Source organism: Dermacentor albipictus, chromosome 5, assembly GCF_038994185.2.
Source record: "Dermacentor albipictus isolate Rhodes 1998 colony chromosome 5, USDA_Dalb.pri_finalv2, whole genome shotgun sequence".
Lineage (NCBI taxonomy): Eukaryota > Metazoa > Arthropoda > Arachnida > Ixodida > Ixodidae > Dermacentor > Dermacentor albipictus.
In genome coordinates, this window is record NC_091825.1 from 134,168,914 (window position 1) to 134,195,450 (window position 26,537).

The window sequence follows — 26,537 nt, forward strand, 5'->3', positions numbered from 1 at the left end:
GTTTTTGTTCTTCCCTCAGTACTCGTCTTTTGCACTGTGCAGACATGTTAATAAGAATACAGCATCCTATGCATCTCGATTCCTAGGTACCTAAGTTACTGATACTTAGCAAGATTCTTGTTAAGAAATTGGATTAGCTTCCTGAGCATACTATGCAGCACTGTTTCTTGCACAAAATTTGGAGGCATTAAAGTGTGTGTTAAATTTTCTGATATTCAATATTCGATTCAATATTTAGCTTTTCTTGGTTCGATGCAATATTTGATTAAAAACCTACTATTCGGTATTCGCACACCGCTGATTATATTAATAAATTAAGGGACGCACATTTTCCTGTAGATTTAGGGTAATTTCTTTAGGCAGAACTTCTGGTAATATGAGCAGATTTCCAAGAACCCTTGTGGGTTTCTTCGACAAAGGAATGACAACACAGTAGTGCAAACAATCACAAGGACATTTATTGCACTTTTCATAGACTAATGCCTGCTATCGACAAAATATGCCGATGGGCATGCAACAAATCGCAGAAGTTCGACTCACCACGACTGGATAATGAGCGATTATGTTCGCCCCATGCTAGACACCAACGCCTGGTCGTTAACGTGTACTGTCATGCGAACGGTGGCGCGTTCAAACAATGGTGTTCGCCATTCCCAGGATAGGCCTCATGAGACGGTCTCACAGAACATCCACGCTGCTTGCCGACCCCGAGCCAAAGAGGAAGAGCCTTCTCCTTTTTGCGCCTCAGTAACCCCGCCGTTAGGTGGCGTTAGGTGGCGTTAGCAGAGCAATACTCGCGCCATCTCTCGTTCTACCCTGCAAGCATACCGACTGCTGCAGTAAAGCCACGCGGCAAAGCCGGATTACACAAGACGGGAGCTATGTGAAAAAACATATCAGGGGATGCGCGAGAGTCGTGCATCCCCACACCCTTTATGTTCACATACACTTAAAAGCAAAGTGTGGTGCTGCAGTGACGATGGCGGTAATAAACATCTGTAGCAGAATTTAGCATCTGATAACCAGCTGTGCTTATTCTAATTTGTTCATGGTACTTTTCATGTTGAACATTCCATAGCCTCAGTGTGCCTCAACTAACTAAACACCAACTAAACCATGATGTGAAAGCTTGGCAGCAGAGCATTTCTTACAACTTCTTGAACATTTACTGTCATGCGTGTGCATTAATGCTGAAGGTGCTTTCATTGCAGAGTGACTTCTATGTGTACGACATTGAGAGGAACAAGTGGACGCTCATCACGGATGACACTGCGGCAATGGGTGGCCCAAAGCTCATCTTTGATCACCAGATGTGCATGGATGTGGAGAGAAACACCATATACGTCTTTGGGGGCAAGATCCTCACAAGGTGAAGTAAAAAAAAAAAGGTTATGCAGATCGCATGCAATTGTGCCAACCTGTGCCATTGATACCACCAGTGGAACAATGCTTTGTTATAGCACCCCCCACTTGCAGAGCTTCTTTGATGTAGATGCTAGTGTTAACATGAAATTTGTTGATGTTATATGATGTGGCATAATGTAATAAGCGAGTTTCTACTAATGATAAGTGAGGTTCTCGTGTATTCGCTGTGCTAAACCATGCTGTTAATGAAGCCCTCATAATTCCAGTTGGGCGAAAGTCACTGTACATTATGCTGACTCGTATTTTGGTGTATGGATAGTGCGTCAGGTGTGAAGTCCAACAATTTCTCTTGTTGTGTTCCCATCCAGTTCTCTTCCTGTGGAAGATAGAGCACTTGAGACTGCATTCAGCGGACTCTTCACATATCATGTGCCAACAAACACATGGCACAAGCTTCGTGATGATTCATCCAGTAATGGACTTCAAGATGTTCGGGCAAGAATAGGGCACTCAATGTTGTTCCATGAGGTATGTTGTCCAGAGCCTTAAGAATGTTGCAGAGAATTTATACACATGTTATTTATTTCATGAATAGCGAGCCATTGTCCTTTGTATGATGAGGTGAGGCTTGTAAGGCCCAGTAACATATCAGCAGCTGTGCCAGACAGAGCCAGTCAGTGTATGCCATCTTGCTGGAAGTATAGAAACGTTGCTTAGTGGAGCACGAAATTTTCTGTATGACAAGAAATAGATATAATCTAGTTAGTAAGTAACAGGAATACACACAGTGCGAAAGGAATGAGCTGGATTGGACTAAGCTTCATGATTGCTGAAGAAATAGTAGAAATGCATTTGAGGCTAGTACTTATCACTTATTTTACTCCGGATTAGCTGTGAATATGTATAATGTAAAAACTATTAGAAGCAGACTTTATGTTGTTTTCACCCTTTGTGCCTTGTGCAATGGTGAATTTCACCTACACAGTCACTGTTTGGGAGACATTGTTTAGCTTGAAAGAAAGTCTAACAACGTTTGTTTAGATAACGAGGTATAAAAATTATGCATTGCTTTGGTTTCAGGCTTTTTGTGCCTGTCGCCATTCTCACTTATCATGTGCATGCGCTGTTTCCAGAAATCCCGCCTGCTGTACATTTTTGCTGGGCAGCGCTCCAAGGAGTACTTGACAGACTTCTTCACGTACAATGTGGATACAGACCAGATGAACATACTCTGTGATGGCCAGAAAGTGGAAGGTAAAGACTGCCGTCTGATTTTAATGGCTTCGTATGCTCTGCACTGGCACCGCAGACCACTAGCAGGCTGACAGGCCACTCGGCAGCTGCTTTGCTGGTTGGTCATTGGCTTGCAGTGTTGATGCATTTCATAACGCTTGCACTTCTTTTGCACAAACCCAGTAGCAAATGTCTTTTTGTAAATATTAGTAGTATGTACGTCTATATTGAATGTTGAATATGAAGACGGTAATTTAATCCTGTTGTGACTTTGTTATATAAACAAATTTTGACTGCAGTTGTGCTGTATGTATGTGTGTGTGTGTGTGTTTTTTTTTGCCTATGTTCCTTCATTTGTGGTATTCCACGTTTTGATCTTCACTGTAATGCCGCATCAAATTCAGTAGTTCGAGAACCCAATACGTTCTGTCATGAAGCCTTTTAAAAAAGCACAGTGAAAAAAGTTTCCAGCAGTTACTGCACAAAATTTGCCTTGTGAAATACAAGATGAATTGTAGAGCATTTGTTCATCATGTAAGAATGTCATTGCAGTGTTGAGTCATAGGTCAATGTATCGATAATGTGCAGGTGGAACATTAGAGAACTTGGTGAAAAGTTCAAACACACATCTTGTCTGAACATTGGGAGTGTATTGTTTATATTTTTTTTCCATGCACAGTGCCAGCAGCAGGATTCACGCAGCGGGCAACCATTGACCCTGAGCTTAACGAGATCCATGTGCTGTCGGGCTCAAACAAAGACAAGGAGAAACGGGAGGACAACGTCAAGAACTCTTTCTGGATCTACGACATCAACCAAAATAAATGGTAAGCGGTCACCTGGAAAAAGTTTAAGCCAGGTGTGATACGCATGACTCCTTGCATTTTCAGGTCATGCATTTACCACAGTGACTACGGACAACAGGCAACGTCAAAGCAGAGCATGCAAGAACCCTGCCCTCGATTCGCTCATCAACTTGTCTATGATCATGTCAAAAAGGTTGGTTTCTTTTTATCAGCTCTTTCTCTAAGCGCACCCTAACTGACCTTGAACAGCTTGAGCGTTATCCTATATGCACTTGTTCAGCTCTTGCAATTGCCACAAATCTCAGATGCGATAACAACCCAAAGAAACTCTGGCAGACTTGTGCCTTGGTTGATTTTATAGCTGGCGTCATCACAGTTAACTTTAACAAATTGGGCTGTGTCATCACTTCATATAGTGCAGCAGGTCCAGCATATGAAAACTGGCCTAATATTGAATTACAACTATGTTATGTTTTCTACCATTGATACTTACAGGGTGCCATCCCTGTACACCCAAGAACTATGCAATATTGTTTCTTTGACTGATAATTTATATTTGTGCTCCATTAAGCCTCAATTTTGTAAGTTATTGATGCAAGGTATTATTTCTACTTCCATCTGCAGGTTCACTACCTCTTCGGTGGCAATCCAGGTCGGCCAAATTCGCCAAAAGTCAGACTAGACGACTTCTGGTCACTCCAGGTGAGTAATGCTTCTAAGCAGTGCAGCTATTAATTTCTGGGGCTAACTAAAGCATTACCTCTTTTCAATGAACCAGGACAGCGTAGGCTTCTAAGGGCCCCTCACCAGGCCCCATAGCAAATTTTGCTTATACGCTGGAAGTTCTTACGAGTCCTCTGGGGAGCGTTCTGCCACAAGAATTTTTCAAATCGGCTCATTAATAGCCGAGATAGAAATATTTCAGTGCCATGAACCCATGATTTCAGCGGCGGACTCCACTGCCGAGCAAGACACTCTCCACCCACCCCATCTAGCCTCCACAAATGAAATTCCTTCCCTGCGTTCTCCGATACTGGACCTCGAGGATCGCGTGATGCATACATCACTTTCGCTTTTCACTTTCACCTTCACTTTTTTTTCTCCTCGCTTTTTTCTTTCTTTCTTCCTCCCCCCCCCCCCCCCCCCCGCGCCGCGCACTTTCACTGATGGCGTTTGCGCAAGCTATTGTCTCGTCTCGCGCAGCGCACAATTTTGGGTGCTGTGCACAAGGACACATGACTAACAGTATAATTCAGTGCTACACGAATACTGAGGCAGAACAAGCGAATCGCAGCGCATAATCACGCGCTGGAACACGGTAGAAAATGGCATAGTTACGGTACCTGTGCACGTGGCTGCACAACCGTGGGAACAAGGAGACGAAGCGGAAGTCCACCTCTCTCGCTTCGGTGCGAAGTAATACAAAAAACATGCAGACATTTCGTTTGCGTGTTTTATTATTTCTCTAAACTTCAATTTGTCAATTCAAGCAATAGATCGCACAAATAACAGATGTTGCCTTGAATAATTCTCGGAGTCATGTGTCACCTCGAGCGATGTCATACTGCGGAGATGAGTACGTAGACGTAGGGACACGAGTACGTCACCGTCCGACTTGGAGCGTGGTCACCGCGAGGGAAAGGGAAAACGGCATTCGGATTGAAATTTCAGACATTTCCGCGGTGCATAGCGATGTGTTTCTTTGCAAACACGATCGTTAGAACTTATTGTATGCTCTGCGCTTGTCAGCTCAAAATGGCCAGACCTGATGAGGGGCCCTTTAAGAAAGTATGCTTGATGCGATGTTTCCGTAAGCCGCGTTGGATCACCGAAACCTCGACAGAGCACACAAAGCCAACACCACCATGCCGACACCAGTCGCACAAATGAAAAAGGTGGCCTACTCGCAGCACCGCGCGCGAAGAAACAAATCAGCTGCTGGATTGCCTTGACATGGCTTACTAAGCTGAAACCGGAACTGCTGTAGAGCCACTCTATCGAACCAGGCAGAAACGATGATGATGAGCGGGAATTTGCAGTAGCGCCACTTCGTGGGGCGGCAAGGAGGCTCCGTTCAAAACAAAAATGGCGTTCAGCAAGTCAAACCATGCACCGGGCAGGGTCGGTGCATGGTGCTCTCGATCGAGTTGGCTCAAGGAGTGTCCGAAAAATCAGACGAGAGGTTGCAAGGTGTCCAAACTTTCAGCAGTTGTTATACATTATGGTCTATGGGGAGAATGGCGGTGACGTGAAGCTGACCGAATAATCGAGCACGTACGAATTTTCGGAGTCCGGAAAATCAGTCGGCGACTGTATACGCACACTGGCAACCTTTAATGAGTAGAGCAAACTAAAAATGAGCATGTCTGCGACAGGTTTTGCCAGATTCATGTCTGTTTACAGAGTTGAATTCAGGGGTTTTTATGTGCCAAAGCCACAATATGATAATTAGGCACGCTGTAGTAGGCGGCTCTGGATTAATTTGTACCTCCAGGGGATCCTTAAAGGGACCACTAACATGAAGCAATAAATCAGTTTAGACTGATAAAATAGTCTTTGAAAACTCTCTTGTCGTTAATTTGGTAATGATAGGTTGATTATTAGAAGATAAAATGAAGGCCAAAGTTTCACATCTTAAATTTCGTGCTGAAACATAAACTATGGTACATAATTGTTATGTCAAATATTTCAAAGTGTAATTCTTCACGTTTAGGTGGCATTGACCAGTTAAAAGGTTTCCGAAACTTGACATATTAAGTCTCTGGCTCCTCTAGAACGCAATCTAGTGGAACTTTACCGCTAAATAATCACCTAGGCCCTAGCAGATGGCATCAGAATCTATGACGTCATGGTGGACTGTTGCTGGAACTTCAAGGCAGCGTGGCCACCAGTCTTTTGTTTTTGCCCCTTTTCTGGCCTACCAAGCGTTTTTCTTTTGGTAAGAGCGGAATTTTTGACATTGTAGAAGGGTGATTTGCTAATACTGAAGAAATAATTTTTCTCTTTAGTGTCCCTTTAATGTGCCCCCAATGCACCGGACATGGGTGCTTTTGCATTTCACCCCCATCAAAATGCTGCCACGGTGGCCAGGGTTCGACCTGGCGACCTCATGATTAGCAGCACAACACCACAGCTGCTAAGTCACCACGGCGGGTTTTGCAGACAGAGTCGAGGGAGCATGAAAACTATGTGATATGCTGCATTTTCTGCACTTCATTTAATGCCACATTTTCTCTGTATTTGAGACCAAAAGCCACATCGGCTGAATTTGGTTTCATTGAGACTGAAAGCAAACAAAGTAAAAAGCGGCATAATTAGCATGTAATACATACTGATGCAGCCACACCACTAATTTGAAGATATGTGCTACAGTTACTCAGACACTAAAGACATGTTCGAAAAGTCAGAATCTGTGCGAAATGGAAGCTCATACAGATAGGCCCTCTTAATGTGCAGAACTCTGCAACAGTAGAATGGAAGGTGAGAAGGCTGGATAATGTCTGCAGAATTCTGGTGATTTTGAGAGTGTCCGCACCCTCTGCTTTTGTTTTTGTGCACTGCGCTGCAAAAATCTGCCATCTTGGCCTACTGCAGCTATGTCGGCCATCCAAGGAGCAGCTGCTGAGGAGATGTAGACAGCTAGTGCGGCAGCACTGTTTTCGGGAGATCACCTTTGAGGACCCTCTGGCGGCCCTGCGGTACCTTCAGACCGAACTGGCTGACACGGTGGACCACTCCAATGTTGAAGAAGAGAGACAGGTGTGCATTTCCCTTGGTACTTTGATCTCTCGACTTGGGAACTGCACTTCCTCTGTTGCTTATGTTTTGACACTTGCTTTGAAAAATGTGTCATGTGTGTCAGTTGCTTGCTCCCGAGTTCGCTAATACATGACGCTTGCGGTTGTAAGGGCAGTTGAAAGCAGAGCTGGCTAATGATACTGGGGCTAAACACAGTCAGAACCGTTTACTGTAAAGAACTTGATAGTGCCGTGAAAAGTGGTCGGTATATCAGTAGATCTTTATAGTATATGGGCCCACCCTTAGAAACCCCAAAAAATAACTGCACTGAAGCTCGCTTCAGCAGTTACAAATCGGCGGCACTTAGGTCCAAAAACCAGGTTTTCAGTGTCACTTTTTTTCCCATTGTGTTCCTGTATCTAGCCACAAATTTTTGTTAGAAATGTCCACATAAACAACAAAATGCTACCCGCCGTGGTTGCTTAGTGGCTATGGTGTTGGGCTGCTAAGCACGAGGTCGCGGGATCGAATCCCGGCCACGGCGGCCGCATTTCGATGGGGGCGAAATGCGAAAACACCCGTGTACTTAGATTTAGGTGCACGTTAAAGAACCCCAGGTGGTCCAAATTTCCAGAGTCCTCCACTACGGCGTGCCTCATAATCAGAAAGTGGTTTTGGCACGTAAAACCACATAATTATTATTTAAAAAAAAAACAAAATGCTGTGTCGTTTAGCTGTTTCAGAATGGTGCCTGGTTCCGGTCTCCTGTCATTTTGAAATTGCAAGCACAGTCGCCTTTTTTTATTCGAAAGCCTGTGATATATTTTATAAACAATGGAACGTCACTGTATTCTGCACAAGAGAGCGAAGCACTCTAGCTGGCCGGAAGCGTAAACTTCGGAAAGTACTGCGGCATGCCGTCATTCTGCGAAGGCCTCGAAAATCATGGTCTCAGCACTACAACTGCGCATTGGCCGCACAAGAGCCGTAAAATTATGTTAGCTAAATCGCTTTGGGGTAAAAAAAAAATGCAGTGTTCAAAAGGTAGAAAGTCACCATAAACCGTCAGTAACTGGCAAAGTGTAAACGAAGCGCCGCCGAACTGTAATTTCCTGATAACAGATGAGTAACACCAAATACGTTGGAACATTGGGTGGTGGCAGAGCGTGGTGCAGTGTTCTCATCAACTCAGGTTGCTTGAATATTGACAAAAGGAATGCTTGAGAATCTGTTGTTCCCATGGTGGAAGGACATAGATGGTCATGCCAAATCGTTGAAATAGGTGTAATGCACAAACGAGAATGCTTGCCATTATGGCATCTGATATCGCCTCAGCGCACATGCCAGTGCACGCCCCGCATCATGCTGTTTATGCTGTACCCCTCTTTTGGGTCCTCCTTGGAAGCGTGGCTTGTAAGCACATTCTTCCCAGCTTCCAAAATCCGCATACGGTGCTCGCTCGATCGCTTATCTCGAAGGCCATATAGTTGTCGCGGCTGGGCTGAAACGGGTTGCATGCTGCAGTGCACCGAGTTTGGTTGCACTTCCATGCTTTGGGGGGGGGGGGGGGGGGGGGTACTTCACATGTGCCCTCTCTTTAGCTTGGCCAGGTCCGAAGCATTCATTATAACACTACAGTGATTTAAAAAACATGCGTTACATTTAAAAGCAGTTTCAATAGGCAGGTTCGGAAAAACGTAAATGTGTATAGCAGTTTATGATCACAATCGATAGATTGTTATACCATATTTATCCAAATATAAATCGAGGTTTTTTTCTCAGAATCTTGAGCCTAAAACTTGCACTGTGCCATATATACAAATTTTGCCTTTAGGTGTGGCTTCGCGAAAGTGCAGCTTTCACCTTGTAGTGTGGCTTTACGTCAGCGTGCACCGCGATGCCGTGAAGCTACTCTATAAGGCGGTATATTATTTGGGGGGGTTTTTCGGGTCCTCCAACTGGCACCCTCGCCTTATAAACTAACAAATACGGTACCTGGGATTGTTATAACTGGGTTCGTCTGTATATACATTTCGTTAAGGGAGAGAGAGAAAGCCTCCTCTCTGGACTGTTGTACAAGGTTACAAAGGTACACACTGTAGCTTCTGCAGTGTTATTGTGGGGGCTCACGTAATTGCTTAATTGTGCGCCATGGCCAAAGGCCATATGGCTATTAGATTATGGGCGCAAATTCACACATTGATAGGGCACTCGTCTGTCCTTCTCTGTGTGTGTTACACTTTGTGCCCATCTTCTAGAAGCTATGTTTCACCAACTAGCCCAACAAGAATTACGCCACATAGCCAGCAATTATTCAGTTTTGTATCTGATGATGCCTGCAGGATCAGTTTTTGTTGTTCTCTCCTTGGCTTTTCATGTGGAATGAGCTAACTTCTCATGTCTGTTTAGCTGCTGAAGGTGTTTTCTCTTTTTTTTCTTTTTTTTTCTATTCCAGTTTCAGTTGCAAGCATCTAGTCTCTTCAAACACCCTGACACTGACCGTGACGAGATGACGACAGCAGCGCCTTTAGGAGGTACAGTTACATGCTGTTTGAATTGGGCATGTAGTGGTGTAAACTGGCATTCATGCCTACTCTGGAGAGCGATTCATCGGGCCATGTTTGTGTGTTTTGTTTTGTGGGATGCTCAGTCCTCGACCATTTGTCTAATAGTCATGATAGTCACAATGATGACTAACATTAACCCTTTACGGTTGAGAGCATTTACTCATTTTGTGGTCGGTCCGATGAGGAACTGCTTTGCTCATGTTGGAAGCTGTGCAGATATGTGAACAAGCATGCAGTAAGTGACATACTTCATAAAATTTTCTTTATTTCTGAGGCTCCTAGACAGTGTACAGCTTCCAGCCAGTATGGCATTGAGGTTGATCACCACAAGAACTGCTTTGTGTAGGGTCCTCATTGACGCTTTCTTCAGTGCTCCCATCTGAAGATTTTGCTGGTCATCTGATGGCGGAATATGTTTCTCCTCATCACTAAAATCGTCATCAGGTTCACTATACTTGCACTAGTTCCACTGTGTCGCATGCTCGAGCAGGCGGGCATCACCACCCGGCTGCTCTATGTGATACTAACAGTACCAATGTGCGAGGCCAAGTAACAAACTGTCTCAACGAAGTCACTCACAAGCGAGATATGTACCGTAAAAACCGGACTATAGGTCGGACCGGAATATAGGTCGATCCCCCAACTAACGAATTCTAAAAATAAAAAAAAATCTTTTTCAGTGGCAAAAGTACCGAAAGACATGAAACCCTTACCTATAAACAAATGCGACTCAGCGGGTTGCACAATGGTGACAGTATTTATTTAAATGCTGCTCGCATGTGCACCTGGCCATGTTTTTAGCGGCATCGCGCGACCATCGACCTGCGTGCTTGTCAACACCGTATTAACAGCGCTGAGCAGCGAAACAAACGAGATACGCACATGTGTACACATGCCCTTACTTTCGCTATTTCGCCGCTCCGTGCCGTGATGATAAAAGGTGCTGACAAACACGCGGGTCGACGGTCGCGCGATACTGTTAAAAATTCGTCGGGTGTACAGTACACAGAAGGGCACGAAGTCCGCAAGCGCTACTCCGAATCAGAGCAACACGTTTGAACAGAGTCGGATGACGAGTCGGATATCCAGTCCATAGGCGCATGCGATCTCTACCGCTTTCAAACGAATGCATTCGACAACAGGCAGCGATCTTACACGCAGCTCTCGGACGGACTCCGCAACCTTGCCTTCCAGTTCTACAGTCCGCTGCGATCCGGCCACGAAATGACGTTTTCTTTTGGTTGCTGCAAGTGTTAATACGTTGCTTTTACCTCCGCCGCTACTGAATGCTATTTTCGGATACTCCAAGCTCGCGCTGTGCCGCCAGGTTGCCGTGGGCTTCCGCGTACTCAATCGCCTTTTTCTTGAAGGCGACGGTGAATTGACGTCGGCTTTCGCTCATTTTGAAACAAAATGAAACTGCAGCCTTTAATTAATATAACTTTGCGACAGTGGAAACGCAAAATGCCGGTGCCACAATGTCGCCACGCCATAGAATAAAGAACCAACGCCGCGCTGCTGATGATGGCGATGGCGAAGGCGGCTGTTTACTTCATCCGCCCATTGTTGCAAGACTTCCGTAGTTGTTCCGCCAATGTCCGGTATATAGGTCGAGGGTCGACTTTTCGCGATGTTTTTTTGAAAAAAAAGTTCGACCTATATTCCGGTTTTTACGGTATATTCTTTTACCTAGTCGCTGTATTCTAAATATGTAAATAGTTATCCTTTACTCTATCCTCCTTTCCCTCTCCATCTGCTCTCCACTCCACTCTCTCCTTCACTGCTGGCTATGGTCAGTGGCAATTTTCTTTCCCTTCATTTACCTTTATATACCTATCTAATTATTTAAATAAACGATGAATTGCTACTACTTCTAGTTCTTTCTGTAAAAGGCACATAAATTTTCAGGTATATGCCAGTGCTTTCATTATTAACCCTGCCACCTGCTGTTGAACACTACAGGGATAGTGAGCCCAACGGGTTGAAACTTATTAATGATAGAAGCATGTAGTAAGTGACAGTAAACACGGATGTGGAAGTGCTGTGCAAAATGCGCTATCTTCCATCAAGATTGTGTCATATTCAGTGCATCAATGTCACATTCAGTCTACCATGCGCTGAACAATAACTTTGTAACAGTGGCTAGACAGTGAAAAATGTTCACCGGAAAAGGTAGGCTATATATGCTTGTGTCCATAGGCACTATCATAGGGACTTGGCTGCTTTTTCTTTGATGTTTTCGCATTAGGAGTGTCAGAGTGGAAAAAGATGTATGTGTGTGATTGTGGGAAGCTGGTCAAGTGGTAGAGGTATATACGTGTGCGTGCATGTGCTTTGTGTGTATGTATGCATGCCTGTGTGTATGTATGCATGCCTGTGGGCATGCACATATGTGTGCATGGGCAACTTAGAGTGGTTTGGAGACAGTAGAAAATTGCGAAGAGGCAGCTAGGATGTGTGGTTAGTGAGCTCCTGTACAACACTTTGCGATGTGCTGAAGCCAGTTTAAATCATGGATCTGGGACCTAAAAGAGGTGCAACATATTGCATTTCTCTTGCATTTACTACTAAATTGCCGTTGAATTCGCTTACCTTTCTTTTTATCTGGATTGTGTATATTGACACATCCACTATTTCTGTTTGTTACTGCAGCTTGTTTATGCTCCCTCACTCTATTTCATGCAATAGTACTCCAACTCTATAGTGACAGAGGGAAAGATTTTATTGATAGGAAAGACAGAGGTCAACTTGAGCTAGTGCATTGTAGGGGATTAAAAGTACTGGGATAGATGAGGAGAGAGGTGACGAGTACTTATGTGCATTAGACAGTTGCCCTACTAGAGCCGCTCATCTAGTTTCGTGTCATGTAGAAACGTCAACAGTACTTTAGTTTTCCTCATTGAAGTTTCAGGGTATGTGCTAGGGTGTGTAAAGCTTGAGGAAAAGGGGGAAAAAAAATTACAATGTCCGCTCTGCTGTTTCAGACATGGGTGACCCTGACTACAAGTTCTATCTGCGCACCAGTCTCTTTGACACCATTGTAGAGTTCTTCCCCGAGTCCATGACACAACCAAAGGGAAATTTGGTGGACCTGGTGCTGCTATGAGGCCTCCTGTGAACAATCGGTCAACCCGCACTCACTCTGTTGAGTGGCCACGGTATGTTGCATGTGTAGTTGACTAGCATGCATTTTTAACAGGAAACTTTAGCTCGCAGCCAACTCCCATTTGCTCATTCAAATACAAGTAAACTGCCGAAATGCTTCTGTGAGACAAATTCTGGACTGATTTGAACAGAACTCTTTGCATTCAAGAAGAAAGTTGCTATTAGTCAAGGGTAAAACGTACGCCGACCAAAAACATGAAATAAGAAAGAAACCAAGACATTTCACCTCCCATACGGGGGCCTTGTTTACAATGATAGTGAACAAGACCCCTATGTGGGAGCCGAAATGTCTTGGTTTCTTTTCTTTTAATGTCAGACACCAGTTCGCCCAACGTAAATGATTTAAGTACCTTCACTCAACTGCATTACAATATTGAGTATGCATGGTCATACACACACACACACACACACATTGAAGCACGTGTCCTCATACGCGTTTAAGTGCACAGAATAACTTGGTACCCATGCCTGTGGACCTTAACGCCCCTTCAACAGCTATCAGTCAGGCCATTAAGCCTGATTGGCGTTGCTTCATGAGGCTTCAGCGACTAAAGTTGCAGTTTCTTGCCGAATCAATGCAGATTTATTCGAAGCGGCTACACAAGACTTGGATAGTTGACAAACCGCCTCGCCAATGAGAGTTAGTGTAAGGGCTAGCACCAACATTGTTCACAGCTGCCATCCTTGAGACACCTTCAAAGGTGCCCTCTCGTTCCTGATGCCATTCTTAGACCCTCATCAATAATTTTTTTCGTAGCTTCGAGCAACCCCTCATAAGACTAGCTTCACATTTACAAGCACGAAAATGTCATGTGACTAGGGTGCTGACCGCCCGACAACCTGCACAGTTGGCAGATGGAGACGAAGAGAGGGTGCTTCACGCAAATTTGTCATGGCCCTCCCGACTTCGGAACCTCTGACAGGTGGCAAATGTTGCTGAACCTGACTATAAAAAGGCCCCTGCTCTTTGGTGTTGGTGCAATCTTGGTCCACTTGCGCTGTGCCAACAATATGCGTGAAGCAGTGATCAAATCGGGTGATGCAGAGTCTGTGTTTTCATTTGTCACGCAGATTGACCTTCATGAGCCCACCTTCCCGCAAAGCTAGGAAAACCCTTATGTATTTTAGAGGAAAACTCAAAAGGAAAACCTTATGCAATAAAAGATTGTCATAGAACAGAGGTCCACAAAGAAACTAAAGATCTCATAAGATATTCAGTACAACTTCATTACCTCTTCAGCTTCAGAGAGGAAGAAGTACTTGATTCTATTTGACAGATGTTCTATTGATAAAGAAGATATTTTCGAGACCTTCATACAGAGCTAAGTTATAATCAGTGCTGGCATACTAATTTGGTGTTCCCTTTAATGAGAATACACTGTTCTGTACAGGGTTGTCCGCTCCCTTAGCACAAACATGGTACAGTGTGGCCGTGCTCCACAGAGCACGGCCACGCTGCACTGTGTTTATACTGAGAGAGTGGATGACCCTGTACATCTCAGTTCCTAGGTACCTAAGTTACTGATAGCTTGCAACATTCGTGTTGTGCAATGCTAGTAGACTACTGAGCATGTGCAGGACCGTGTTTTCATGCACAAAATGTGATAAACTTTACACAAACTTTGTGATAACTTTCCCTATATTCACTATTTTATTTGATATTTGGCTTGTTTATTTCTTGGTTCTATTTGGTATGTGATTCGAAATCTACTATTTGTTATTCGCATACTCCAAATTATTTCTCCACTCCCATATGTTAAATAGGAGCTCCAGAGCTAAAGCTTCCTCCTAAAGCATACAAATACTAATGAGCTTGCTTGCAGGATTTCTGGCATATGCAGTTATGGGTACAGAGCTCAGATCTGTTAAATGTAGGCTCAGGGGTATGGCCAGCTGCACTGACAGCACCATCTGCTGATAAACTACTGGAACTATTGGCAAGTGCACAGCATTGCCGACGCAGCATTGCCATAGCAACATGCTGACGTCTATGAAATAAGCTTTGGCAGCTATGGCATCTTGAATGCAGCATTCAGTTTTGCCCGTCACATTTGCTGTGTGAAATGCTCTGACTGCGCTCGCACACACGTGAAATGAAATTTACGACAATAAAGTTAGACCCTTTTCTTGATTGTCAAGCTAGCTTTCCTGTGGGGCAGCTTGCCCAATTAATGGCGGCATAGTCATTTTTGCAAAGAGTGTCTGCCAGCACAATCTGTTTGTATTATGACAGAAAGTGTATACATGGCTCTCATTATGAAACCATGTGCAAGAGACAAGCCTGAACATGCACAGCTAGCACTTCGTCTTCACTTGAACTATGAATGGTGCCGCCATTAGTTGAGCAAATGTGCAGTGCAGAGGAATGCACTTGCGAATTATGAAAAGGGTCTTTGCTGAAAGTTGTTCGATCATCGAGGCTGTTTTCCGGCCAGCATCACCATTCTTCGTTTTTGACTCATTGTGAAGACTCATTGGCTTAGGCATTTATCATCAGCATTGATGTTTATAATAGCCCAAGTGTTACTTTGGGATGTTGAACCTAAGTATTTTTCGGAGTTATTGCACTGCATAATTTTGAATGTGGTCTTGCCGATGGTCGACTGAGACGGTGTTTAAATCCTACTTTTTCCAGGTTAGGAAGGCTGAGGTGTGCGATGCCGACAAACAAGCTGTGGTGTGTTCGAATGCTAGTCCCGCGTTTCCGCCCGTCGTGCAAGCAGTGTTGAGGAAGGACTGGTCCATAGAGACCTACTCCTGTGGAGAGCGCACTTGTCCGGTTGCAGTGCCTCCTGTGGACTCTTCTTCTGGCAGGGTGCATGTGTCAACGTCTGTGCTTGTTCAGTGTGGTTTTCTTTTTTGGTGTAGTGGTCCGTTTGCCTTGTTTTATGTTTTGCATTTTAGGATTCCAAAGACATTTTTCTGGTGTTTTGTAGAGAGGATGGTTTTTAATTTTATCTTTTACCATAGTTGAAATTTTTAGTTGCATGGAAGAAGCTCGAGGGTTGTTGCGTTGTGTTTTGTTTAGCAAGCTGGTGTACATTAGAGAGGAAGTGTCGAGAGTTGTAAATATGCGTGCGTCTAACACAACCTCAGTCGAGATCGAGATAATAATAAGCACACAAACATGTTTGACAGTCATCACTGAGATCGAGTCACTGGAATTCCTTTTTCTTTGTACTAACACAGCCTATAATTCCAGCCTGCATTTTTAAACCATTGCTTGTTTAAAAGCTTAATTTAGGTAATGTGTGGTAGATTGCTAGAAGGCACTGCATAAATGAAATGAGCAAGAGCTTACAGTGAAAGCATTCTGAAGTTGGTGCGGAAAGCAGGAAGCTTGCACATAAGCACCTGTACTTTAATTTAAAGCCTTTTATCTGTACTTAAATAAGTGTTCTTCAGAATGTAAATCTAATCCTTGAAGTACAATGGTTGCATAGTGGTTGTGACCGACGGCTACTATGCTGATCTGGCCTGGGTAGGCCTGAGCAATATCTGAGCACTGCAGCATCAGTGGAAGCAGTGTGTGCTCATCATTTCCGCTCAGGATATCTTGAGGTGCAGCGCTCACCTGCGTTGCATATGTACAGTCCACTGTGTCGTCATGCTCGGCCTATCATGATGCTGCCCTGTTGCAGCAAGTTGTTTTTCTGAGCCAAAATAAAAGTCACTATATCTTGCCACCATTGCCCTATCATTGGATTATCTTCTGTCTACACATTCCCTTTGGAATGCACCATCATGTTCGCACAGCCAGTTGTGGCTGAAAGTAAGTAGCGCAGTAAAACTTCAAGATCCTCATTTGTCGGAACCTCGAAAGATAATTGTCAGTATGTTGCTGTCAACCTGTGTACATGCTTTACGGAATACCAGGTCATGGACAGCAGTAGCAGTGCTGGTGGTAACATCTTGCGACGCTTTGCCTAAGAACGTGATAGAGGTTTTTTTTTCTGCTACATGGGTGTAGACATTGAAGACTAAGGAAAAAAGAACGACATTTTAACGATTACATCGGTGCCGACACCACACCAGCAGCTAAGTAGAATGTGGCTGATCGCTGCAATAATGGCCCTCTCTCCTTCGGTTAAACTCTACACCAAGAGATGGCGCCACCAACGTGGCGTCTCGCCTCGACGTCGCGAGTCGTTGAGGCGTGGAGGGCAATACGTACACAGGCGTGCTAAAGCTAATATGTTTCCGCTGTGCTATTACACACTACTAACTTGGGAGGGCAGTAGGCCGCTTAGTACAGCACGGCGACAGTGTCCCAACTGCCCCCTGCAAGTACCAGATGGCGCATACACGGGGCCGTTGATAAAACCCCTTAAACTTCGTAAAGCAGCGACACTCTCCTCCTCCACCTTCACTCCTCGTTTATTCTCTCTTTCACGCTCCCTCCTCGACCGTGGCGCCGCCTACACTGCTCGAGCGTAGCAACATGTGGTCCTCGCCACTTCCGTAAACGCTTCTCGAGCAGAAGTGTCGCTTATGCACGGGGCAAGGGCCCACGTGATGCTATTGGACCAATAACGACGCGGCTTCGGCCTCGGCCAGAGCGCGCGAGGAGGAGGCGGCAGTCTTCAAAGCGTGTCGCCACTTTACGAAGTTTGAGGGGTTTTAGCCGTTGATGGCCGTTGTCTGATACGTCTTCCGGTACTTAGGTGTACGCCATTGTACGCCCTACACACGTGTGTCTGTGCTATACTAACGTATAGGAGGCCAGCGAGAATGAATGACCCGCCACCTGCAGGAGGTAGAAGGCACGTCTTCGGCGCCGTTGCCGACCTTGCGCGATGGAGGGCGCCGAACTCTCCGTTATCCGACCGTCATCGTGTTCGCCCTGCCTGTTTACGACCGACCGTAGACGGGTCTCGGTCGTCGTCCACGCTCCTCGCGGTCCGCTATCGCGCAGCTCGCTGCCGCCTCCGATAACGGCATTCCCCTCCGCCACCCTCGTCCTCGTGGAGATTAACTCGCTGAGAAGGCGACCAAGGTGACCTCCGCGTGGCGCTCCCGCTCGACTTCGCTCATACGCTAACCTGTTTCTTGAGAAATCGAATTGCGGTGCGCATCGTGTTTTGTATTCTTCTTTTTTCTTGGCCAAACTCAAGTTTCTTTTTCTTTTACCCCGTATAATCGGCCGAGGACGTTCGTTCCGCCAGACATTTAGCGGGGCTGCTGAATTTTCAGATCGGTACGCGAAACCCACATCGTGGTGGCTTGATGATGGCTGTACGGTACTGCGTGTAATAGCGATCATGAGGGATATATATATAATGGTGAAGAGGAAAAAATCTCGTGCACCGAATTATTGTTATTAAGTAAATCCAAGTGGTCTGAGCTGACCCGGAGTCCTCGCAATACGGCTTCCCTCGATCATAGCTTATAAGAGCATTTCGAACTTTACCTCGCGGCCAAATACATGGGAAGCGTATAAATGCTCCCATATGAGACAGTTGCTGAACCAATTTAAATTAAATTTATCACGTTTGAGGGAGATCTAGATTCTACAGACTGCAGTACGAAGCACAGTGTTTGTCTATGGCTTTTTACTATGATTATTGCTGAAAATCGGCAGCTATCAAAAAAGGAGTCACGAAGCTTATTTTTACCCAAAATAGATATTGCCATTCTGTATAAACTGCATCACCTAAAAATGCTTCAATGTTTTACGAGCGATTTCCAGAAGTCCTAGTCGCAAATTAGCGGTATATTACAGACTGGTGTGCATTACATCAATTTTATCCATTTTAGCATAGCTGCCAAGTACTTCGATTTAGGTGCAAGTTAAGGAACCCCAGGTGGTCGAAATTTCCGGAGTCCTCCACTGCGGCGGGCCTCATAATCAGAAAGTGGCTTTGGCACGTAAGACCCCATAATTGAATTGAATGTCCCGAATTCTTTTCGTGAATTTTTGCGAATGTGGCGTCGTTCTACGATTTCACGAATGTTGCGTTAAATCTTACAAAAAATTACGTTCGCCATGATGTTTCGCTGGTCGGCCTCGGAAAATATTCTTAAAAATATCGTGCCGAAAGGACGCCAGAGGGGTACTCGCTTCGATCTAGTTTATTCATATATATATATTTATATAGCAGGCAAAATTGGCAACAGCAAAGTTGCCAATTTTCATCTCGTACAAAGTCATCTCGTACAAAGTCATCTCGTACAACGCTCTGCTTGTGAGTCTCTGCTCTTCCAAGTTTGCTGTCGCTCCAGTTCTGCGTATAAAAGTGGTAAACCATCGTTACCAGAGTGCGTATATAACCGACAAAGCGTAGGTGTCGGGATTTGTAATATCACTGGCCCTCCCCAACCGGTTATGTCTGCGAGATTCCTTACGAATTGTATTAAAATTCGCAGGGCTTTAGATGTGGCTTTAGATGTATCAACAGATGCAATTTAACCAGTTTTGATATCGTTGTTAATTTCTGGGTTACGAAGTTGTAAAGTTGGAGCTGCGGTCTTTCTTTCTTTTCTTAATTTCGTGATTTTAACGAATTTGTTTTAGAAAATCGGTAGCCTCGGTTAAAAATCTACTCCTTATACAGTCGGTAGATTTTAGCTTTCTCTTTTAAGTGCACCAAACCTCATCAAATTCTGTGTCGTGGACGTCGAGAAAAATTATTTCTCCATTTCCGTGTACTTAGGAGGGTGTGTTCAGTTAAGGAATCGGTGGAGGGGGGGGGGGGGCAGCAATCCCGACTGCCTTTCTTTTTCTTTTTTTGATACAACGAAGTTGTTATATTGCGCGCATAGCGAAATCCCTCCACTCGTCATTTGACAGAACGTTTTCATCGCCTCAAATCATCGGTGGGGCTATGAGAAAGGCCGCAGTAGATTGGATGTGGATTGTATTTTACCCCCTGCGTTACCTTACGCTTACCTAAAAAACCTAACTACCGGTGTGTATTTGCATTCGTCTCCATTGGAGTACGGCCACCGCGGTAGGGAGTTGAACCCGCGACATCATGTTCAGCAGGAGAACGCTTCGGGGTGCGAACGCCGCAGCCTTTATACATCACTATTTATTTGCTTTCTTTTGTACCAGGAACAAAGTAAAGCAACATAATTTTGCATATAACCGATGACAGGAGATAATGCTGGGTAAATTTGAGCGAAATCGGAAATCGCGTGCGTGCGTGTGTGTGTGTGTGTGTGTGTGTGTGTGTGTGTGTGTGTGTGTGTGTGTGTGTGTGTGTGTGTGTGTGTGTGTGTGTGTGTGTGTGTGTGTGTGTGTGTTTAATTCGCGCGCGATAACTCCACTTTTCGACATTCTGCGATTTTTCATATTTTGCCGCCCAAATTAATAATAACGGTTCATAAGAGAGACTAAATGCACACTGCTGTGCGTTTGGCGTGTAGCCAAGTACGCACAGAACGAATTTCAAAAGAAACTCGTCGTAAGAAGGCACATCAAGAAACTGCCAAAAAAAGAAGGTCCATTTTCTAGCCTGCTGTTCAGAACGCAAGTTTGCCATTTCCTGTTTGGCAGCGGGCAGTTGGTCACTTCCTTCCTTGCTCAGAGTCTGTTGTACACTGTATAGAGTGGCATATGCTAACTTTTTAGTCGTCGTCTGTCTTGCAACGGTGACATTCCGAGCGCATGCTATGCCAAGCCCTGGAAAACGGGCGATGACGCTGACAAACTGCACAAGGTGCTTAGGCGATAATGCGAAATATCGTACATCTAATCGCTTTCGTAAAAAAGAAAAAAAAAGGAGAGAGAGAGAGAACATGTGGTAAATGGTCTTGGTCCGGCACACCGGGAAAATTGTAGGGGTCACTGTTTTTATTTTTCTTTCATTACAAGCGGAAATGTGTGCGCCGGAGCGAACGAACCAAAACACAGGTGCACACACATGCGCGCACTTCGTTAAAAAGGGTAGTGTATCAGTTTAGCGCGACGCCTCTCAAGTTGCATTCAGCGGAAAGCTACAGTCAGCGGTTAGGTTACGTTGAGTAAAAAGCGGGCGGACCAATTTTCCTGCAGGCTTTTTGCAGCGCTAGTAGTAGATGTAGAGGAGTATACCCGTCACCATTACAGGATGACTACATCTCTTTCTTTTATTTTCATTTCCATAATAAAAAAAAAGTGGCACAGACACACTCGTGGGGATTGGGGGAAAATGGGCTGGCTAAGATAATAAATTAATATACGCAAAATGCAAGCGAAATTAACCGCTATAGTTTAGAATATAGGTTAAAATCAAGAGAAACAGAAGCTGGAGAGTATGTAGTAATGAAAAACGTCACGTTGGCTAATTGCGCCCGTAGCTAACATTAACCTCCTCTTCTTCAGCAACAAATGTCAGATAAAGGTGCCCCTTCTTTTTTTTTTAATCTGGGAACAGCATTCGCAGCGTGGCTTGTATATGCGCGAAGGAGCATTTTAGTTGTTGGCAAGTGTCTCTGAAATTGGCGTGGCAGAGGGAATAAAAACTTTAATGAGATTAGCAGCATGATAACGTGAGTCCAGGGCCTCGATGGTTGTATTCGCCACTGCCGATTCATACAACATTTTCGCCACTGCTCATAGCTGCTATGATTGCGAGGAACTGTTTTACTCGCCTGGATGTGCTACTCAAGGCGACAGTATAGTATCCGACGGCACTTCGCCCGAGCAGTGGCTGCGGGAATTTCGATAAATACTGCACTGTTCTGCTTATGAGGAAATAACCATATACGCCACACAACCGTGTACGAGAGAAAGAGAGATAACGAAGAACATACACGAACGACTCTTGGGTCGCTGTCGGAGTCGAGCTGTCTGTACCCGTCGACGTGTTTTATGTGGTTCACGAGCGGTATAGTCATGTGTACGGCTTAGCTCTTGTGGTGAAGCGGTGCAGTTCTCCCACGTGTGTAAAGAAGAGAAGCCGGGATTTTCGAACGAGTTAAAATATTTGAACAAAGTGGGACTCACCTTCATCGCCTAGAACTCGTAGAGCGTGGCGATATTCCAGAGCGAGCACGCTGCTAGAAATGCAGCGCTAAAAATCGGACTAAATTGGTAGATTGCACTTTTCAAGATTTTCTGCGTATGACTTGAGTCGAAGTGAGTTGATTACACGGAGAGAAAACGGAAGAGCAAACTTTTGGTTCTATTGTTCCCTGAACAATCAGCCATAAAAAGAGTGAATAAAGATGTAGAATGAGATACCATTTGCACGCAACGTTTGCGCACCCAACGGAATCCAACGTTGTGCGTGATCCGCTGCTAGAAACATGCTACTATAGAGCGGGGTGAGGAGCCGACAGAGGTACGCGGCGGTCCTCCAGAAGTGCCGCATCGCCTGTTTCGTCTGCAGGAAGAAGCGCCCCTGGCCGCTGGCACGCAAGCCTATCTGCCATGGCGCTGTCGAGTAGCGTTCCTTGCCGTCTGCTCGCGAGGCAACGGGGCGTCACTCGGTGTCGCATCGCTCCGTTCTTCGTGTGCGCTAGGAGCGAACCGGTATGCGAAGCGGGGTCCCGTGTGACCTGTACATCGGGAACACCGTGTGCTGCCGGAAGTAAGGCCGTGCGCCTGAGAACCTGTTTCCTGCGGCGTGCCGTCTTCCAGCCAACAGAGCTCGAGCCCAGCAGACCCTTCAGCGGAAGCAAGGTGAGGCTGTCCTACGTGGGAAGGTGCAGTTATAGTGTATATATATATATATATATATATATATATATATATATATATATATATATATATATATATATATATATATATATATATATATATATATATATATATATATATATATATATATATACTATGTAATCGTATAGAGACGGTAGGCACAGATCCCGTGCAGCCGGCGTCTACCATGAAAAATCCCCTCACAGGACCTATCAGCACGCGGCATTCTGTACGGTGTACGGCCTCGCAGCTATATACTGTGCATGCCCGCGTATAGCCGCTTGATGGGGCATATGCGCATGTGCAGTGGTGCTTATCTCTTACCCGACTGCCCGCTAGTGCCGCATTTCAGCGAACGTAAATGTCCTTTCTCCATCGTAATAACAGCTTTGTGAACGTCGTTTGGATGGAAGGGCTTCTGCGGGCCCATAAAAAAAAATGATAACGAAAAAGATAGAGAGAGAGAGAGAGAGAGTGAACTGGATAACAGCACATTCGAAGATAACGATGGAATACACAATGTCGCAGCTACGTCGCCGGTATGTGTCTCAGCATAAAGGGATAGTTTAGGGCGCAAAATTAAAAAAAAAATTGTTTCGTGTTCTTTAATAAGCTGTCTTTTCCAGCGGAAAACGTGACGAGGCACTTCTTGAACGAACTGCTTAACATTCCAGATTGATTTGGTGTTTCTCTTCAGTGTACGTTATGTGTATGTTTGTTTTTCTTTGGCAATAATCTACCTACCTTTCGCATCTCATTTATACATCTCTCTCTTTCTCTCTCTATCTCTGTTTGCCAATAACAAAGTATGCTGTTATTGTAACGTTCTCGATTACACATGCAATGAAGGAACTTCTTTAAGTGTGCTTCTCCCCACGAAGCTTCTTATTGTGGAGGAACCAGCTTTGGCGACCTTCAGAAGAGCTTCTTCTTGAGCTAGTTGGTGTCAATGCTTACTACACATGTTGTTTCTGGCGCAGCGTACGGAACGTGAAAAAAAAAAGGGGGGGGGGCGGACCGGCAAGATACCGAGGAGCGCCAAATACCGACTGTTTATTAGCGGCCAAAGATACGAAACAAGGAAGACTTCCGAGCACGCGCAGTAGAGCGAAAGCGTGGCGTCAAACATGTCATTACAAAAGATGTTAATATTTAAAAAAAAAAACTCTTCCGAGGTATGCGATGTGATCGAAGTGTACACAAGCGGACCACTTACATGCTTACATGCTTAGAAGTTCCCTTGCCGTTTGATCTCTGCTTTTGCCAATAATCTTACGCAAAGCGCGGAACACATAAGCAAGTTTTACAGTACGCAGGAAGATGAATGCGCTCTGTAAAACTTGCTCGTGTGTGCCGCGCTTTGCACGAGTAATATTATTGAGTCCTCGATTTATTTCCTGTTCACCATTTTTTCATGTTCCGCAGTTTGCGCCGTAAACAACGTGCTAGGTGAGCTTGTTTTAGTCAGATATGCGCCTGTAAGTTGCCGTCGATCGGTTACCTATCCGCACGTATAGCCCCTGCAAATTCTGATTTCGTCTCGTCAGTGACTTCATGTTTAGAGCGCCCTTTATTTACCAAGCCGCTCGTGCCTAAGAACTGCTAGTATGTAGGAACACCAGCTGGTCGTTATAGTGATTGCAGTAAATGTAGGCCGATGGTTAACAGGCCTCGTTAACGAAAAAGAAAGCGATACTGTGAACACCTATAGTTTCGCATGCGTGTTGGCTTTTGTGAGTATTACCGTACGTAACAATCGCAGAACTTGCGACGCACCTCAGACGCTGTCCCTGCGTGCCTGCGTAGCTCGTGGAGAAGTCAGGCGTGGCTTCTCCGCAATAAGAGGTCTTGTGGTGAGAAGCCCACTTCGCAGGTTAACTTTGTTTTGCAGACGACCGCCCGTGCGTTAGTGTTGTTAGTGTTCATAGCCTGAACGCATGCGTATTATTCTGTAACCGCCGAACCGTAACTCCGGGAAGCTTCCGGGAACTGTCTGCAAAACCAGCGTGTGAGTGCTGCAGAAGTTCGTGTGTAGCCTCCGCGGCAGTTAATTGGCTGTGGCAGTCGGTCTGCTTCCGAGCACGACTAGATCGTAGCTTCCAATTAAGGAAAACAGCAAAAACAAAAATGACATGGCGACTTATTGATTTAACCGTTTACTTCTTAAATTATGAGCATTTGAGTCCGTCTCGTCATCTTGATTTCACTGCTGGCGCTTGTTAAATTACGTACAACACCCGTGATCAATAGAGTTCGCACCAGGGGTTCTTGGAAAACGTTTAATGACTTCGTAGCGTTTAGGTAATGCTGCCTAAAATCGACAACTGTGGTCCCAACGTCACCACGCGAACACAAAAGTGAACGCGCCAGTTCTCTGTTGTGCGTCTAAGGAACGAAGACATTTTTTTTTTTTCTCCATGTACACTTTTGCTCTCGAGTCTATACACTAGACTCCGATGTTAAGAGTTCTGAAAGTCAGCCGATTGATTCACCATACGCGAACAAGAAATCGAGGGCTTGACGTTGGTTTGATGGAGAATGCCAGAAACCTAACATGAACCTTCACGTCGAAGGGCCTTGATGGACTGTCGCCACATTTGTCCTGTATATTCCGTGCCGACCTGTTGCACGAGCAGGAGATCGAGCACTTGAATGCGTTACCCATTTGTCGTCAAATGCGTTCGTAGAATATATCCGTTATCTTGACTTTTCGTTGCGGCATAATGCGAAGGGCACCTGTGACAAAACTAGGTTATCATTTATCAGTTAAGGTAAGCGCGCGGTTACGTCATCTGCCTCACTCCTGTTATGTCTACCAAAGGATCTATACGAATAAGTGTCTGCTATAAGTGCACAGGCTGAACAGCTAAAACAGTAACCGTACATGAGACAGGATAAATGTACAGAGCAAATGTGTTGTTAATCTTTTAGCTATAGCATGTACCAAGGAGTGCAAGTCATTACTCTCTGAACAGGCACCTCTATATCAGCGAGACGGCGGGCTGGGTCCTTGACGGAAAGTGCGTGCCTAACGGTCGTCCCGATAGACCGTCCACTGCCGTGTTGGCGACAGAAGAAGAAACCAGATCAATGGCGCTCGCAGAAACCGAACTTTCGAGGGTCTTGCTCGGGCCGCTTAAGGAACACTCGGAAAACCACTTTGTCATTGTTTTTCGTTTTGTTAGTCGTTGCTTGATAAATTTTACCCGAGGTATTATTCTCGAGACGAATTGTTTTTGTTTCTTAATTATTTTTGGCCTTTTCCCCCTGATACGTACGTACGCGCGCGCACGCACACGCACGCACATACGCACAACTACGTGTGCCATCTGCTAGCCGCCTGGTTAGCTCTGATGGTAGAGCGGCTGACCCGGAAAGGAGGTGGTCCCGGGTTCGAGTCCCGGACCAGGACGAATTTTTCTTCAACTGCGAAGCTTTCCTTTCGAGGAACCCGTATGGGTTTCCTTTGTAGCACCTAGCTACGCTTAGGCGGATGTCTCATTTTCCCTTTATTAATACATACATACATACATACATACATACATACATACATACATACATACATACATACATACATACATACATACATACATACATACATACATACATACATACATACATACATACATACATACATACATACATACATACATACATACATCTCTACTGCATGGATTGTATACACATCTCAGCACTATCCTTCCCTTCAGGTCTTTACAGCCGGCGTTAAATGTTTACGGACCACTCGACTTAGGCAAAAGCTGGTAATTCCGCAGCCGGGTATTCTAATTTCCTACCTGCACTGTATATTATACGCGAGGAACATTGTTGCGTGATTTTACTGGCAACGGACACAAACTGATCCAAGACTCAACGTTTCCTCAAATCGCGCGGTTCGTTAAGTTTTGACGTCGACTGCGCATGTCCGGAAACTTTCGTAAATGTGACGCGCCGCCCTTCTTTTGGCACATACGTTCGTGCTGGTGGATCGGCTTTGCATGACGCGGCAAACGAAGACCGTTCCTGAGAGCTTATACT

General features: G+C 45.0%; 2 protein-coding genes across 2 annotated transcripts in view; both read left to right on the top strand.

The window, feature by feature from the left end:
* The window catches only part of muskelin (muskelin 1), a 34,039-nt gene extending 17,479 nt beyond the window's left edge, over positions 1 to 16,560 (top strand). Inside the window, exons 12-21 of the mRNA XM_065455563.2 lie at positions 1,212 to 1,369; positions 1,734 to 1,893; positions 2,499 to 2,619; positions 3,278 to 3,425; positions 3,489 to 3,597; positions 4,029 to 4,106; positions 6,999 to 7,163; positions 9,598 to 9,676; positions 12,694 to 12,867; positions 15,510 to 16,560. Coding sequence (XP_065311635.1) covers positions 1,212 to 1,369; positions 1,734 to 1,893; positions 2,499 to 2,619; positions 3,278 to 3,425; positions 3,489 to 3,597; positions 4,029 to 4,106; positions 6,999 to 7,163; positions 9,598 to 9,676; positions 12,694 to 12,815 — 1,140 coding nt within the window. The 3' untranslated portion in view covers positions 12,816 to 12,867; positions 15,510 to 16,560. The remainder of the gene's footprint in view (positions 1 to 1,211; positions 1,370 to 1,733; positions 1,894 to 2,498; positions 2,620 to 3,277; positions 3,426 to 3,488; positions 3,598 to 4,028; positions 4,107 to 6,998; positions 7,164 to 9,597; positions 9,677 to 12,693; positions 12,868 to 15,509) is intronic.
* A 5,654-nt stretch (positions 16,561 to 22,214) lies between these two features.
* LOC135921268 (inosine-5'-monophosphate dehydrogenase 1-like) overlaps positions 22,215 to 26,537 on the top strand; it is a 38,448-nt gene continuing 34,125 nt past the window's right edge. The window contains exon 1 of the mRNA XM_065455578.2: positions 22,215 to 22,481. Coding sequence (XP_065311650.2) covers positions 22,230 to 22,481 — 252 coding nt within the window. The 5' untranslated portion in view covers positions 22,215 to 22,229. The remainder of the gene's footprint in view (positions 22,482 to 26,537) is intronic.